General features: G+C 24.3%; 4 protein-coding genes across 4 annotated transcripts; 1 reads left to right on the top strand and 3 right to left on the bottom strand.

Moving 5' to 3' along the window:
* Positions 1–533: 533 nt before the first annotated feature.
* Positions 534–1,750, top strand: LOC129607979 (UMP-CMP kinase). Its single transcript, XM_055519261.1, has one exon. It carries the CDS (start codon positions 694–696, stop codon positions 1,498–1,500), a length of 807 nt encoding a protein of 268 aa, XP_055375236.1. The 5' UTR covers positions 534–693; the 3' UTR covers positions 1,501–1,750.
* Positions 1,751–2,036: 286 nt separating this feature from the next.
* LOC129608026 (transcription termination factor 5, mitochondrial) lies at positions 2,037–4,033 on the bottom strand. Its single transcript, XM_055519328.1, has 5 exons — positions 3,828–4,033; positions 2,788–3,760; positions 2,495–2,719; positions 2,229–2,409; positions 2,037–2,174 (listed from the first exon to the last, which is right to left on the bottom strand). The coding sequence occupies exons 1-5, from the start codon at positions 3,958–3,960 to the stop codon at positions 2,070–2,072; spliced, it is 1,617 nt and encodes a 538-aa protein (XP_055375303.1). The 5' UTR covers positions 3,961–4,033; the 3' UTR covers positions 2,037–2,069.
* Positions 4,034–4,595: 562 nt separating this feature from the next.
* On the bottom strand, positions 4,596–8,936 carry LOC129608122 (insulin receptor). Its single transcript, XM_055519448.1, has 11 exons — positions 8,782–8,936; positions 8,529–8,675; positions 8,151–8,363; positions 7,128–7,303; positions 6,707–6,965; positions 6,495–6,642; positions 6,219–6,424; positions 5,956–6,139; positions 5,648–5,870; positions 5,195–5,481; positions 4,596–5,116 (listed from the first exon to the last, which is right to left on the bottom strand). Exons 1-11 carry the CDS (start codon positions 8,876–8,878, stop codon positions 4,759–4,761), a joined length of 2,298 nt encoding a protein of 765 aa, XP_055375423.1. The 5' UTR covers positions 8,879–8,936; the 3' UTR covers positions 4,596–4,758.
* Positions 8,937–11,022: 2,086 nt separating this feature from the next.
* On the bottom strand, positions 11,023–13,754 carry LOC129607962 (serine protease inhibitor 88Ea-like). Its single transcript, XM_055519238.1, has 4 exons — positions 13,681–13,754; positions 11,931–12,713; positions 11,630–11,868; positions 11,023–11,538 (listed from the first exon to the last, which is right to left on the bottom strand). Exons 2-4 carry the CDS (start codon positions 12,682–12,684, stop codon positions 11,254–11,256), a joined length of 1,278 nt encoding a protein of 425 aa, XP_055375213.1. The 5' UTR covers positions 12,685–12,713; positions 13,681–13,754; the 3' UTR covers positions 11,023–11,253.
* Between the last annotated feature and the right edge of the window lie 1,433 nt (positions 13,755–15,187).

Below are 15,187 nucleotides of genomic sequence, written 5' to 3'. Positions count from 1 at the left end.
GACATCGCTTAACTAATAACAAGATTAATGTAAGATAATTTTGTGATTTTTGTTACCATCACTACTTTCAAATTATAAATATACTATCAAAAGCTTATTTATGGTAATATAGTACTTAAATTCAATATTTGACATTTGGTTTACTATATGTTTTTAACTGTATCGTTCAATTTTATTATAACTTTGAATACATATTCAACTATGTATTTTAATAAGTTTAAGTTAAATTTTCATTCATTTGGGCCACGCATAACAGACATAACACTAAAAAGAAGAACTGAATATGTTGATATTCCAAATATTTGCCGTAATAAGACAAATGCAATTCCAAAAATTTTTATTTTTAAATCAAAAAGTTTGAAAAGATTTTAAAATTGTTAATGTCCGTTCTTACAATTCATTATTATATTCCAAACTCTTAGAGTTGACTTCGACTCTCGATGCTTATTTTACTTATAAGAATATGTCTATTGGGAACTTTATTAATGATCTGTCAATTATATTTATCGAAATGTCAATTGTCAAAATTTTATCTAAACTTCTAAGTGACTCAAATATTAAAAATCATCAATAAGCAAATTATTTTAAGAATAATTACGATAATCATTATTTGTTGTAAGTTGACCTTCAATTTCAACTTTCGGAAAGTTTTATAATAGCTATCTTTAGTTTTAAAGTAAAGACATAAGTTTAATGGTGAATAATTTTGTCAGAGTAATCTTAACGCAAGCTAAAAAATATCTAGTCAATAATACAATTTGCGTGCGGTTAAGCACTAAAAGTAATAGTAGCGGACAAAAATACTTATTAAACCTACATCTTGCCGGATCAAGCAACATTTATCAAAAAAATTGTTTTACAACAACTAGCAAATCTGTTTTGCAGAGAAATATGACCGAAAAACCGAAAGTTGTTTTTGTTTTGGGAGGTCCCGGTGCAGGTAAAGGTACCCAATGTCAATTGATCGTTGAAGAATTTGGTTTCGTACACTTATCAGCTGGTGATCTCTTAAGAGCGGAACGATCGCGTGAAGGTTCTGAATATGGTGAAATGATAGAAGAATGCATTCGTAATGGAAAAATTGTTCCTGTTGAGGTAACATGTTCTCTAATAGACAATGCCATGCAGGATAATATTAAACAATTTGGCAAATACAAATTTTTAATTGACGGTTTCCCAAGAAATCAAGATAATTTAGACGGATGGAATAAAAAAATGTCCGATAAAGTTAATTTTATGTTCGTTTTATTTTTTAACTGTGATCAAAAAATTTGCATTGACCGTTGTTTAGCTCGTGGAAAAGCTGGTTCTGGACGTTCCGATGATAATGAAGAGAGTATGAAAAAAAGGATTTCTACTTATGTAAATGATTCTTTGCCTATAATTGAACATTATCGAAAGCTAAATAAAGTTCGTGAAATTGATGCTGCTCCTGAACCTGAAGTTGTTTTTGAAGCTGTAAAGCTCGCTTTTAGATCCCATAACGACGAAACTAATTGAAAGTAAAACCTTAATTATTAGAATAATTTGCCAAAAATTAGATAAATAATAAAATCATCAATTATTATCATTCCGACATCTGCAAAAGGAAAAATTAATTGTAAAAATTTTAAAATTAAGTGTGCTAGTTGAAAATTAATATTTTAAATGGATGAACTAATGAGAACATTATACAAAATTAATTTAAAATGCAACAGTTGTAGTGCACTAAACAAAATGTTTTGAAATAAAAGCTTATTTTTGAAGGCTTTATGTTTTGTTTGCATTTATGAAAATATCACGTGTAGAAACTTGTAATACTTCAGCTTGAAGAATCTCAAGGTTAATTTTCAATTTCCTTTAAATATACTCGTAATCGTTGTATGAGCTCATAATATTCTTATACGTACAGTAATGCTAAATATAAATTAAAAGCAGAAAATCAATACAAATATAAAATTATATAAATCACAATTGAAAAATAATAAAGGTAAAATAAAAATTACTAAATATTTTCAGCTTAAATATGAGTAGAAATTAGGAAGGTTTTTTGGAAACATGAACAAAATTTATTTACATAATATTCAACATTATAAAATAGCTTCGGACTTAATATTATTATCTACTGATTCCCCACGCTTCAAATTGTTTTTACTTTCTAAAAAATCTGGTATCAGATTGTTAAAATTTTCAACCTACAAAAATAAATAAATAATAGTTTTCATTTATTGCATATTAATAAGACTTACATTATTAGAATATTGATCAGCCCAAACTCCATCTCCAGTAAAATGAAATTCTATTTCCATCAGATACAAACATAAAGTCAATATTTGTTTGTAAGACACATATGTATATGATGTGTTCAATTGATTTTCCTTATAAAATTCATCTGTTTGAAGAATTTTCAGTTTTTCTTCAATTTTATGCCTGCAATTTACGATAAAGTTTTTTGATAAAGAACGCATTATGTGATCAGATATGTTTTTTTAAAAACACGCATAACTATATTTACTTTGGATATAATAATATATGAATATTGGGAAATATATCTGATAGATTAAAATTATTCGCTTGTAATAATTCCAAACATTCTTTAACCTGTAAAACAGTTATATGGCTCCAATTTGAATGCTTCGACAATTCATCTCGAATATATTTTTGCGTTGAGTTAAATATATTAGCCAGATATACTAATAAGTCTTTTCCCTTATTTTTATCAGTTCCCTCTCGGACGAACCTTAAAACAATGAAATATTAAAAAAAGAAAAAATGTTGAAACAATTTTGAAAAAAAAAAATTACCTACCTAACGAAAGCTTCGGAATCGCAGCTTAATATATGTAGCGACACACATTTAACTCTCATATTATTTAAATAATCAAGACGTTGTAAAGCTTTATTTTGATAATGCACCAATCTTAATATCCTTGGATTACTTATTAAAACCTGAAGTTCATCAATATTTTTAAGTTCATTCAATCGTTCTTGAACGGTATTTGAACCTAATGTCAATATATCTGGGCATTTTAATATAGATTCATCTGGTATTCCAAAATCTCTTATATGCTTAATGGTATTATAAACCGATTCGTAAGATGACATAATAATTTTCGGTCTTTTAAACAAAATGTCTTTAAAATTTTCTGATCCAATTTTCGGTATTTCAAGTAACTTCCTTAAATTTTCTGGGTCACCATAAATTAAGTATCCATTCTTGATAATTCGCTCCAAGGGAAAATTTAATTCTTCAGTCAATATATTGACCATTTTCAATATGGATTTAAAACTTCTATGACGGATTCTACCATATACTTTCCACTGTCTTTCTAATTGGCTTTTGTTAAAATGAAACTTTTCTACTAAATATGCATTTAAAATTTTTTCTCTAAAAACTCTTAATGGTAATTGTTCGTCTAGTTTTTCATTTAATTTGATTTTTACGTCAGAATCGAAGATTTTTTCTAATTGATGTTGTACATCAAAATCAGTTCGGATAATTTTATGTTTTTTTAAAACTGAAACTTCTTTATTCATAATTGTAACATATTTAAATAATATAGATATCGTTACTGGATCACAACCACTCTCCAGTAAGGTTTCGTATCTATTTTCTAAAGTTGCTGCATTTACATAAAGAATCATTGGTTTAGATTCAATATCACCAACGGTGAATTCTAATGATTTTAGAAATTCAGTAGTTTTGGTAATATCTTTACGACTAACATCAAATAACTTCTCATTTTCTTCCAAAATTTTTGCACATTTATTTGGGCTTGAACCTAAAATAAGAAAATTGTTTAAAAACTTTTAAGCATTATTTATTAAACTTGATTATTTAAGCTTTACCTAGTATATTACTTAGGAAGTAAATATTAGGTGGCTTTTTTTGTGTTGTAAGATTTTTTGAATTAGAATTTACACTACGAACAAAATACTTAAAGGAAGATAAAGTTCTTAATACACCTCTATTGTAATGCATTTTTTATATTAATAAACGTTAAGCTAATAGATTGTTTTTTTTTTTAAATAAAATTATTATCGAATTTATTTGATTCTAGATTCTATTTATAATAACTACTTGAATGTCAACTGTCAAACTACATATGATTTTGAAATATTATAATGTGTTAAATTTTGACAGTTAAATATTCCCAGAGAGCAAGATATTTACGATATTTGATAATACCTTAAGATGATTTTACATAATTTGCGTTCGATTTACATATTCAATCTATGTACTCATTATTATATACGGATATTATTCCATTTTTTTCACAAGGTTTTGTTTTTTATTCTTCAATAATGTCAATTTATTAAAAAAAAGACATTTCAAATATTAAAATTAAATGTCAAAATAGCCCAGAAAACACAAAATCCATGTGTAGTAGATTAGGAATACTATTTCCATCTACTGACAAAAATAACATAACCTAGATATCATCTACGCAATTATTGGAAGTAGTGTTGTTATGTCAAACTTTGGTTACTCATGAGTAGTTTAAAACGTAAATGGAAAACAAATATTATGTGTCGACCATTTATCTAAATAAGAATATGTACATACATATATGTATATTTTTAGGGCATCAGCAAATAAATGCGGATACATTACAATTAAAATGGAAATTCAAAAATATAAACCATAACTTTATTGTTTCAATTTAAAAGTATTACTAAAATTTATTCTATGATTTTGGTAAAATGTAATACTGTTAGCAAAGCTGTAACCTACTAAAACAATGGTACGTAAGTATGCTTATAATTTTTTCTTTTTAAATTATTTTTGGTTTACACTTTTCATAGTTTTGGCCTTTAAATAAGTTGCAAAACTGCATATATCCTCTTTGTTACAAACTTTAACCGAAATTTTATACCAAGTATTAGGATTCAAGTTTCTAATTAAGTAATTTGAACGTATTCCATTTATGCAAATGCATGTTTTTGTGCAACAAGTTTCTTTTAAAATCGTCACATTTTTATTTAATTCTGGTAACTTGAAATCTGCAATCCCAGTATCTTGTTCTTTTTGAAATTTCATTTCTATAGTTTTTATGTATGCAATAAAACCGCTTAAACGGTCTTTATTAAATTTGGTATCAACTGGAAAGTCATGCGGTGGTTCCTCTTCCTTTTTTCTAAAAAGTATTTAAAGTTTTGTTTGATTAAATGAATTTGAAAATAATAAACAAAACAAATATAATTTATTTACCTACCTAAAAAATGAAATAGCTGGAATAAAAAGATAATCGGGCAATAAATCTTCCACCAAAAATTGTTCTCTTTTATAATAATCAGTTTCTTTTGGATTTAATCCACGCCATTTGTATGAATTTTCTAAAATACATGATGAAGAGTTCATTGTTTTATCTGCATTATCACTTTGATAATTTGTTATTATTGTATAATTCAGTAGTATATAATATGAACGTGATGTTTCATTTGCAGATGTAGGATCCATTACAATTTCATTTGAAAATTTTGGAGGCCACCAAAAGAGCTCCTTAAAAAAAATAGCAGTTAGTAAAATAATTCTATATTTTACAAAATTTTTGCACTTTGTTTTTTTTTTTGCATATCTGATGCATATACATATATGTAAGTTTGTCTAAACAGATTTAAATTAATTATATTTTATTAACTTACTAGTTTTCATTTCATTTACTTACTATTGCTGTACTATTAATAACATTAAAGAACAATTTAGTTATTGGAAGTGGTCTATCATCAATATTTTTTGTTCTAAAATATTGAACATCCGATAAAGCATTCAATTTCAAGTGATAATCCATTATTGTAAACGTTCTTACAAAATATGCATATTGTGTACTTGGTTTCAAATTTTTAATAACATACCTTATATTAAGACCCAATGAAATACTCATTTGCCAACTAAAAATAAATTAATTCCGTATATATTTATATTGAAAACAAAAAATATTTTATATATTTCAAATAGAAAGAAAAATTATTATACTTATCATGTCCACAACCATGAAATCCATCAAACATTGAAACATTTTTCTCAGGTGCTTCAATATAATAATAAATATATCCTAAGAAATTATTTTTGTTATCTTTACTCATGAAAGGTTCTACTTTTATTCTTGCAGCCGTTGCACTATATTCTTCAACAATTGTAAAAAATTTTGTTCGATCACCTTAAAAATTAATAAAATTTTGTAAAATTGTTGATCATACATGTATATTTATATTTTTATTATGTAAATATGCACTTACAAAATGTTTCATGGCCATTTGAAATATCAAAAACGGCTTCGATTTCATTTAAATTAATATTATTTTTAAAAGTTAAATTCGAGATGTATTTAATACAAAATTTCGGATTTAAATGAAAAAATGCAGTTCCATTCATAAAAAATATTTTTTGTGATTCATCCCATAACATTTCCAAATTGAAATTATCATAAATATATAAAGAATATCTGCAAACAAGATTACATTATAGGACTTACTAAAACAGATTAAGAAAACTGTCTGATGTAATAAACTTACTGATTTTCATAAAGATATTTTCCATCAACAGTTGCTAAATTTTTAAAAAATTTCAAAGTTTTTATTTGTGGTGACTTGGAAATTTTTAAATATCCTGTTATTTCTTCTATATCCGATAAATGACTTTCAAGCAATGTAATTATTTTTGCTATAAATATTATTATCTTAATACTTATTATAAATTTTTTAAAATCCAAAATTTTTATATTTACTATTTTTTGGTTTTAATTCAATTTCTAAATATCCATCAACTTTAGTACATCCTTTTAAAATTTTCGCTTCAGATTCAGTAAAAATTGTTAAATTTCCTTGGCATACTTTCATACATATATTTCCTGGACATTGTATACATTCTAATTTTCCATCTGGTTGAATATATCCTTCTGGACAAATTTTAATACATTTCTCTTTAAAAGGTATTAATTGTAATGATTTACATATATCAGCGGTAACACATTGTCGATTATTTAACTAAAATTTAAAGTAAGAATATATTATTTTAGTAGTAATTAATAATGACAATTCATATTTACATACATATATGTATGTATGTATAATGTTTCGGAAATATTATTTTATATTCTTGATTATAAATCACAAATGAATTACAATTTTATAGGAAAAAAAACTTACCTCATATAGTATTGATCCACAGCTTGATACACATTTCCCATTCGGATCTTTAAAATTTGAGCAAACCGAACAGAAACTTGAATTACGACCAAAATCTAAAGTACAACTGCTCAAACAATCATCTGTGCAACATTTCTGAGAATCTGCTTTGTACTCACCATCGATTTTCTTACAAACTTAAAATAAAAAAAATGTTTTCTAATTGTTTTAATTTTCGAAGTGTTTTGAACTATGTAGGTGCATATTTCGTAAAGAAATGAATATCTCGAATATAGGCGGACACTGATTTTGAATATTCTCTGGTTCAAATCGATGGACTTCGTTTTATTTTTTAATGAGTCATTTAAAATTAAATAACTCATTAAAGTAAGAACTTATTCAAATAAATTTAGTTACGCTTTAAAAAATGAGATCAATTTTACTACAATTATTTTGCAATCCGCAATTATTTAGCAATAGTTGTAAAAATCTGTCAAATTTTATTGAAAAATAAGCAATTGTTGAATATTCTGCAATGTTTTGTTTACACAAAACTAAAATTTACTATGTTGTTCAATTTCAAACAGAAGATGATTGGATTTTAAGTTAGGGTCAAACGAAAAATCAACATTTGATCAGCAATCAAAAATCAACTTTAAATTTTTCGTATTATGCTGAAAATTCAGCAAAATTATGAATGTACTACAATATTCACTAATTCCGTTCTTGTAAGTACAAGTGAAAAAAGGTTCTAAAGAGTTCTGAGTGAAATTTTGTGTTGACATTTCAAAAAAATAATTTCGAATATTCATACCAAAAACTAAAAATAATAATCAATTTTTAGTGCAAAGCTCAAAAAGAAAACTAACCTCAAATACAAAGTAAACAATTCAATTAATTAATTTAAGACAGTGTAGGTTTAGAATTTTTGTTCTAATTTTTATTTTTATAAGTGCATAATAAGACTTAATAATTTGATATTTCGAGTTGTACTTTTTAAATTAAATATAACAAGAATTTAATAATAAAATCTATAATATTTACCTTTTTGAAATTGATCATATTTCCAACAAAAATTTTCATTATAAACATTTAATTTTTCATTATCATTTAATTCACGGCAATAACCGCAATTTTTTTCATTACGATTCATTTTTAATATAAAATCTTGTTTATTCATATTTAATAGAATTTCAATCCAATTAATTGTTTGTGTAAAACATAATTGAGGATTTCTTGTTATTCTTATTGAACCATCTGTTATACGCATTAAATTTTTTAAACCCAAATTTAATAAATTTATATTTTCATATATAATTAATGAATATCGAAGAAATTTTTCTTCACCTCTTATTAATGTTAAATTTGGTAATAAATTTTCTAAACTTATTAAATTTTCAACTCTATATATTAATAAATAACCAGTAATCTCACGTATTGATGTAAAATATTCATTAATATTTTCTAATTGAATTTTTGCTAATGTAATTGAACCATGAATAACTTCACAATCTTTTAATTCATTTAATTTTTCTATATTATCATTGATTACATCTGTTGTATTACATACTATAAAATATTGTAAAAAATTAAAATATTATTACATTATACATACATACATATATTGTTTATATAATAAAAAAAAAACAAATTATGTAAGTATATATTTATTTACTTTTTTCGCCATTGACCTTCACTAAAACATTAGATTGGTTCCATAATATTAATGAATTTACAAGAACAATTAAAATTATTTTCATAGATTTATACATTATTTAAACATTTATTTTTATTTTTATATGTATGAACATATATACAAATTTATCTTACTTTTATTGCAAAAAATTTTCAGTTTTTCTTTAAAAAAAAATTTTTATTTTCTTCTATAAAACGATTACGTACATATGAAAACTTTCTTCAACGTCTGCCCGTTAATATCTAAAATGAAATTAAATTTTTTATGTCAGAAAAAGGCAAAGTATTTTAATAATTCAAATTCAATGAAATTAAATTGAAGTTGGCGTTAAGCAATAGGATATTACTTGTTAGTTACTAATCAAAATATTGTATAAAAATTTGCCAGAAAGAATTAGCATTCATTGTTAAATATGCCGTTCCTATTTCTTAAATTAGGCTAAAGTCTTAATATTCTGATTGTTCCTTATTATAAGTGATGCGTATTGTGTTAGCACACACCCATGTGCAGAACTGAATTAATATATTATTTTATATGGAATAATGATACGGTACATTACCATATTCTATGCTGGACGACAATCAACCCATTTTATTGTTATACAATGATTACAAATTCAGCACTTTACAATATTTGGTTCCAATACTTACTAGAGTAAAGTTTACAAAATTCGACATATTAAAGTTATAGTTATTTTGTGTCTGCAATATTATTTCTGCAAATTCTTTAAAACTAAAATATGATTCTGTAAATGCAACAATAATATTTAAATCAATAGCAATATCAACAAAATATTAAAATCTAGAGGTACTCGCATGTACGAGTATGTATGAACATACTCCAATTCGGAAAATAAATCGTAAATCGCATTTTTGTAAAATTCGAAAATCTATTATTTTATTTATAAATTTCATGCGAATCAAAAACGAAAAATAAAAATTTTAAGTCAAATTTTAAGATTCTAATTGTATACCATATAAAATATATATCATATGTATATATGTATATATACATGGTATACATAACTATAAAAAAATCTATAAATCAATTTCAGAGAATCTTTAATTGAGTTAAATTTAATTTTAATAGATCAGAATGAAAAGAAGAAAAAAACTAAAACAATCAATGATTGTGTTCAATTTGGCGATTATAATAATATAATATAACTGTATATATGTTACATAAATTACATTTATATAAAATAATATATAACATAATATAAAGTGCACAATATTTGCATGGAAAATTAGTTAAAAATTATGCGTAAATTAAAAATTTTTTAGCATATAGATTTAAAGAATGGTTTCAAAATTACAGTATATACACTGTATATATAATTACTGTATATACTTCAGCAATAACAACTCATAAACTGAATTGTGTATTAATTGCCGAACTACTGTTATTTCGAAGTCAGGGTGTAACAATCATTTGAAATGGTATAAAATGACATATCTATATAATTTTGCTATTTTAGCCGCGAAGGGTAAAGTGAATAACGCGTATTAATAACAGAAATTTTTAAAGGAAAACCGGTGCGTCTATGAAAAGACAAATTCAAGCTAATGCACAATGCATATTAAAAAGAATGTAATTGTAGTTGAAGCACTAGCTAACATCTATAAAATTTTAACTTAAGTTGTTTTTCCAAATGATATAAGTGCAAATTAAATTTGAGTAATTTGAGCTGAGGCTCAAATATTTTTTAGTTTATCAAACAAATTTTCACCAAAGCAATAAAATTCTGCGCACAAATCAAAATCATTTGCAAAAAAAACTTTGAACTATTTATGTATATGTACTCGTACATATATACAGAATATTTTTAAGAAAATGGAAAAATTTAAATATTTTTCCAGTGTTTTTATTATGCTTATGTACATGTTATATGACGAATATAACACTGAATATAATATTATTGTTTATAATATTTAGAATGAAAATTTATAAATAGATTTATTTGAAAATTAGACTAATTATTTATGTTGTTGCCATTTCATTTCAATATTTCTGAAAAATTTTTATTATATGTATATTAGAAGTCTTCCGTTTTAAATCTTGGAACTTGGTATAATGTACATACCCACATATATTTCGGATTAAAATTCGGAAACTTAAAAATTTACATATAAATTTTTTTTATACAAAACAGAAATTTAAAAGTATAAAACAGAATTTATTTTATCATTCAATTATTTTAACAAATATCCATTATCAATATAAAATATTTTAAATAGTCTGAGATTCCAAACACAATTTTTGTAGAACATATTATAACTACAGCTGCGTACAGCTATACATACAAAGTTTAAAAAAAGTTCTTTAATTAAACAGTACAGCGTGTTTATCACTAAAATTTCGTTTTCTTTTATTATAAATTTTAAAATTTTATAATATTATATTTTATTAAATCTTCTTAATATCAAAATAAAAAAAATATCATTTTTTTTCTTAATTAGGACCCTGATATAAACCAAAAAATAGAATTGCTTTACTTTTATGATCATATATCATAAATAGAAATGGATGATTACATGTAAATTCAACTATACCCATTGGTCTTTCTTTACGAAAACCAAATAATCCTGTGGCTGCTGATGCAATTGATCCTTCTTCATCAACTTTAATTTTTGCAAAATGTAATGCATCATTTAATAATAAACCATATTCATTTGAAAATCCTTGTAAATTAGCTCTTCTTGTAAATAATTCATTTATTCCAATCATATTTAAGAACTAAAATCAAAAAAAAATTTTATGAAATCAAAGAAAATATAAGTAATATATATTTAATATATATCTATATTTAAAATATTAAATATTTTACTGGTGTCAATTCCAATCGTTCCTCTAAACTATATCTTGGTAATGAAAGTTTAACATCTCTCAATTCAAGATCATTCATTGCATTATTTAAATTATCTGGTGTTAGATTATTTAAAATTTTTTGTAAACCATTTTCATCATTTGTATATGGTGGTAAAAAAATTATCATAGAAACATCACTAAATTTTTCTCCTTTATATGGTAATTCCAAAATATGACAATTTAATTCTTCACTTATTGCTAAAAATCAAAGAAGAAATTTTATTTTATGAAAAAATGTTTTAAAATTTTATAAAACTTACTATAATGAAAATTGCCTCTATGATTCATCATGCTAACCGGTGCGGTTTTTCCTTTTCCACTATAAAAAATTTCTTCTTTTGTATTTGTTATATTAAATTTTGTTTCCCATTGTCCTTTAAAATATGCTGCATTCGCTAATATCATTTTTGTTTCAGAATTAACATCACCTTGTTTTAAAAATTCTGTTATTTCATTTCTAGTTACATTACTAACCCAATCATTTATATTTAATCGAGTTTGTTCGGGTTTTCCTTGAAAATCAAGATTTTCAATTTCTTCAGCAAATAATTGCCTTATACAATTACGTAATGGTGTATCTAATCCAACATAAATTTTATCAACTGAACCAAATTCAATATTATTATCTTTAAAGCTACGTATTCTTTTTTCTAATTTATATGCATTATAAACATTTTCTTTACTTTCAGCCCAATTTAAATATAAACCATTTTGTAATTCTTTTTCAGTTTTATCAACACTACCAAAATATGCTAATAAAAGTGCATGATATGTTGAATATGGTGATAAGAATATATTTTCATTTGGTTTCATCTTATTAATTGCTTTTAATAATGATATTGAAAATTCTACTTGACCTTTATATAAATTACGTTTATCAGTTTTTTTTAATGGAGTTCTTTCATTTTCTCCTAAACATGTTTCAATATCATCAGGAAATGCTTGCATCTCAATTGTATTAATTATCATAAAAATCCATATTAAAAATAATAATAATGAAGGATAAGATTTCATTTTGTAATTCTTTATTTTTGTATAATAAACTGAAAATAGAAAAGTAAATTAAAAAATATTAATGAAAATTAAAGTTATGCTACTAGTATAAAAAATCATAATTTTAATTTACTATAATTAAACATATTTCAAAATAATATGATTAATGTCAAACAAATTAAGAATTAAATTTCTTCGGTGTTAAATAATTTTCAACATCACAATCAAATTATCAATATAATATAACAAAAACAAATAGTGGCTTCAAACCATTAATCAAAGCTAGTTACAAATATCAATTATCTAAAATTTAAATAACATTATTTTAGTATATCGCCGCCCTCAAATTATACTGTCGTACCTTACAAAATTCCAAAAATAGTTTCATAATTTTTCCTGGCATTAGTACGCATTTGATTGTTTTTTTCATCTTGATTTTGAGGTTTAGTTCAATTTCCATTATTTTGTAAGATACGGCAGTTTAACCTTGAGGCGACGATATGAACTTGATTCACTAAGTGTAATGTTTATTTGTTATTTTTTTAATTAACTTCCATTTTTTTAATGGTAATTAACAACTTTATGTCATTAAAAAAACTTGAATAATTAACAAAATTGTGTGTCCGTGTCATTCTTCTGTTCAAAATCAACAAAAACTAAATGTTAAAACTTTAACTTTTTGCTGTAATAATTATTTTAATTAAAATACAAATTTTAATCCTATACAATAAAACATTTAATTTTTTAAATAAACAAAAATTTAGTCTCGTCATCAATTTTTCAGAAAAAAATTCATATAAAATCAAATCTTCTCAACTATATAATAGAATTTCGATGCTAGTAGAATCCAAAAATGCAATATAAACTGTGATTCCAGATCAAGTTCTTATATTTTAAATATAAAATACCAAAATATATTTTATAAAAATAAATAATAATTATTATTAAAATTTACTTATAAAAAAAAAATCAGGTTTTTCTCAATTTCATTGTAAATGAAATTATAGATACGAGTACCTTGTTTTGTTTTTTGTTTGAACCTCCGTTTCCCTTTGCAAGTAGACAAGTGAGAGTGTTAACTTCTTAGAGCTTTAATAAACAATGAGACACAATTTAAATTTAAAAATAAAAAAAACTATTCCGAGTATAGAAAACAACACTTAAAAAAAAGAAGAAGAAAAGAAAATTATATTTAACAGAAGAAACAAAAACAAGTTTTTTGATTTTATAAATTTTTTAATTAATTCTCTCCGATAAAGATTGTTGTACCTTTATAGATACTATACATATATACGCATAACTATACAATCACTATATGTTTTTATATATATAATACAGGTACACGTATACTCTACATTTTAACATGTCCAGTGTAAAAAAAGCGTAATGTTATAGTTGAGAAACGATTCAAAAAAAGAACGAAAAAAAAGAACACTAAATTTATTGAGTTGATCATTTCAACTCTGTGTAATCCATACCAACTTGATATTCTATTGGCGAATTTGTAATACCCGCCGAACAGACGTTTTGACGGAAATAATGGTTGTCGTATTACGATATTAATTTATGTTGAATAGTTTCTAATATAATAACCGAATAATACTATTGGAGTTACGTGGCTACCGCAAGATATCAAGAAATTTCAATGACTTTTATTACACATAACACCCCGAATAATAAATTTCGTTTATGCGAATTTTCGATATGACAGGTTCAATAATTTCTGAGAGTCAAATAACTTTTGGGCACCTACCCGAACTACTGCCTTGATCATCTGAATAAAATAGGGTTCCGGAGTTTACTATTATAAATCAATTGTTAAAATTTGGAGAATCTAGTTGAATTAGTTTTTGAGTTTTTGGTGGGACGGAAGGACAGACATAGTTAACAAACTTTTGAACAGGGTCGAATTTTGAGAAAACCAACTCAAAATTCGACACTGTTCACAAACACTTTCTTGTGACTATATTTCAGATCATTATTTCTTAGCGTTACAAACAATGAGGCAAATTTATATTATTACTCTTTGAACATACTTTCGTATGGGTATAAACATTTAATGCTCTATATATACATATATTATGCCGCAGTTTGTATACGTTCATGTATTTTCTAAATGAATCATCGATCTTTGTAAAAATTTTTAATAAATCAAACAAGTAGGTACTTTTATCATTATATACGTATGTATATATATGCATATATATGTATAATATATGCACACAATATAATGTAAGAACATTAACGTTTATGTTTATTATCATTTTCTTTTTCAAAAAAAAAGAATTATAATTTAATTATTTCATATTGACTAACCGTCCGTTCGCCAGTTTATGTGTTTGTTTATGAGTTCGAAATGATGGGATAAAAACTATTATAAGCAAATAGATTTTGTTAATAAAAATTAATTTTTTTTCTGTAACGAAATATTTTTCATTTCGTTGTGTCTTATAGTGTCTGAACTACAGTGTTATTATATATCATAACCCGTCACACATACCTATGCATTTCAAGGTTTATTATC

The sequence above is a fragment of the Condylostylus longicornis genome, unplaced genomic scaffold (assembly GCF_029603195.1).
Source record: "Condylostylus longicornis isolate FDR11 unplaced genomic scaffold, ASM2960319v2 ptg000030l, whole genome shotgun sequence".
Classification (NCBI taxonomy): domain Eukaryota; kingdom Metazoa; phylum Arthropoda; class Insecta; order Diptera; family Dolichopodidae; genus Condylostylus; species Condylostylus longicornis.
This window is presented reverse-complemented; position numbering and strand designations above follow the sequence as displayed.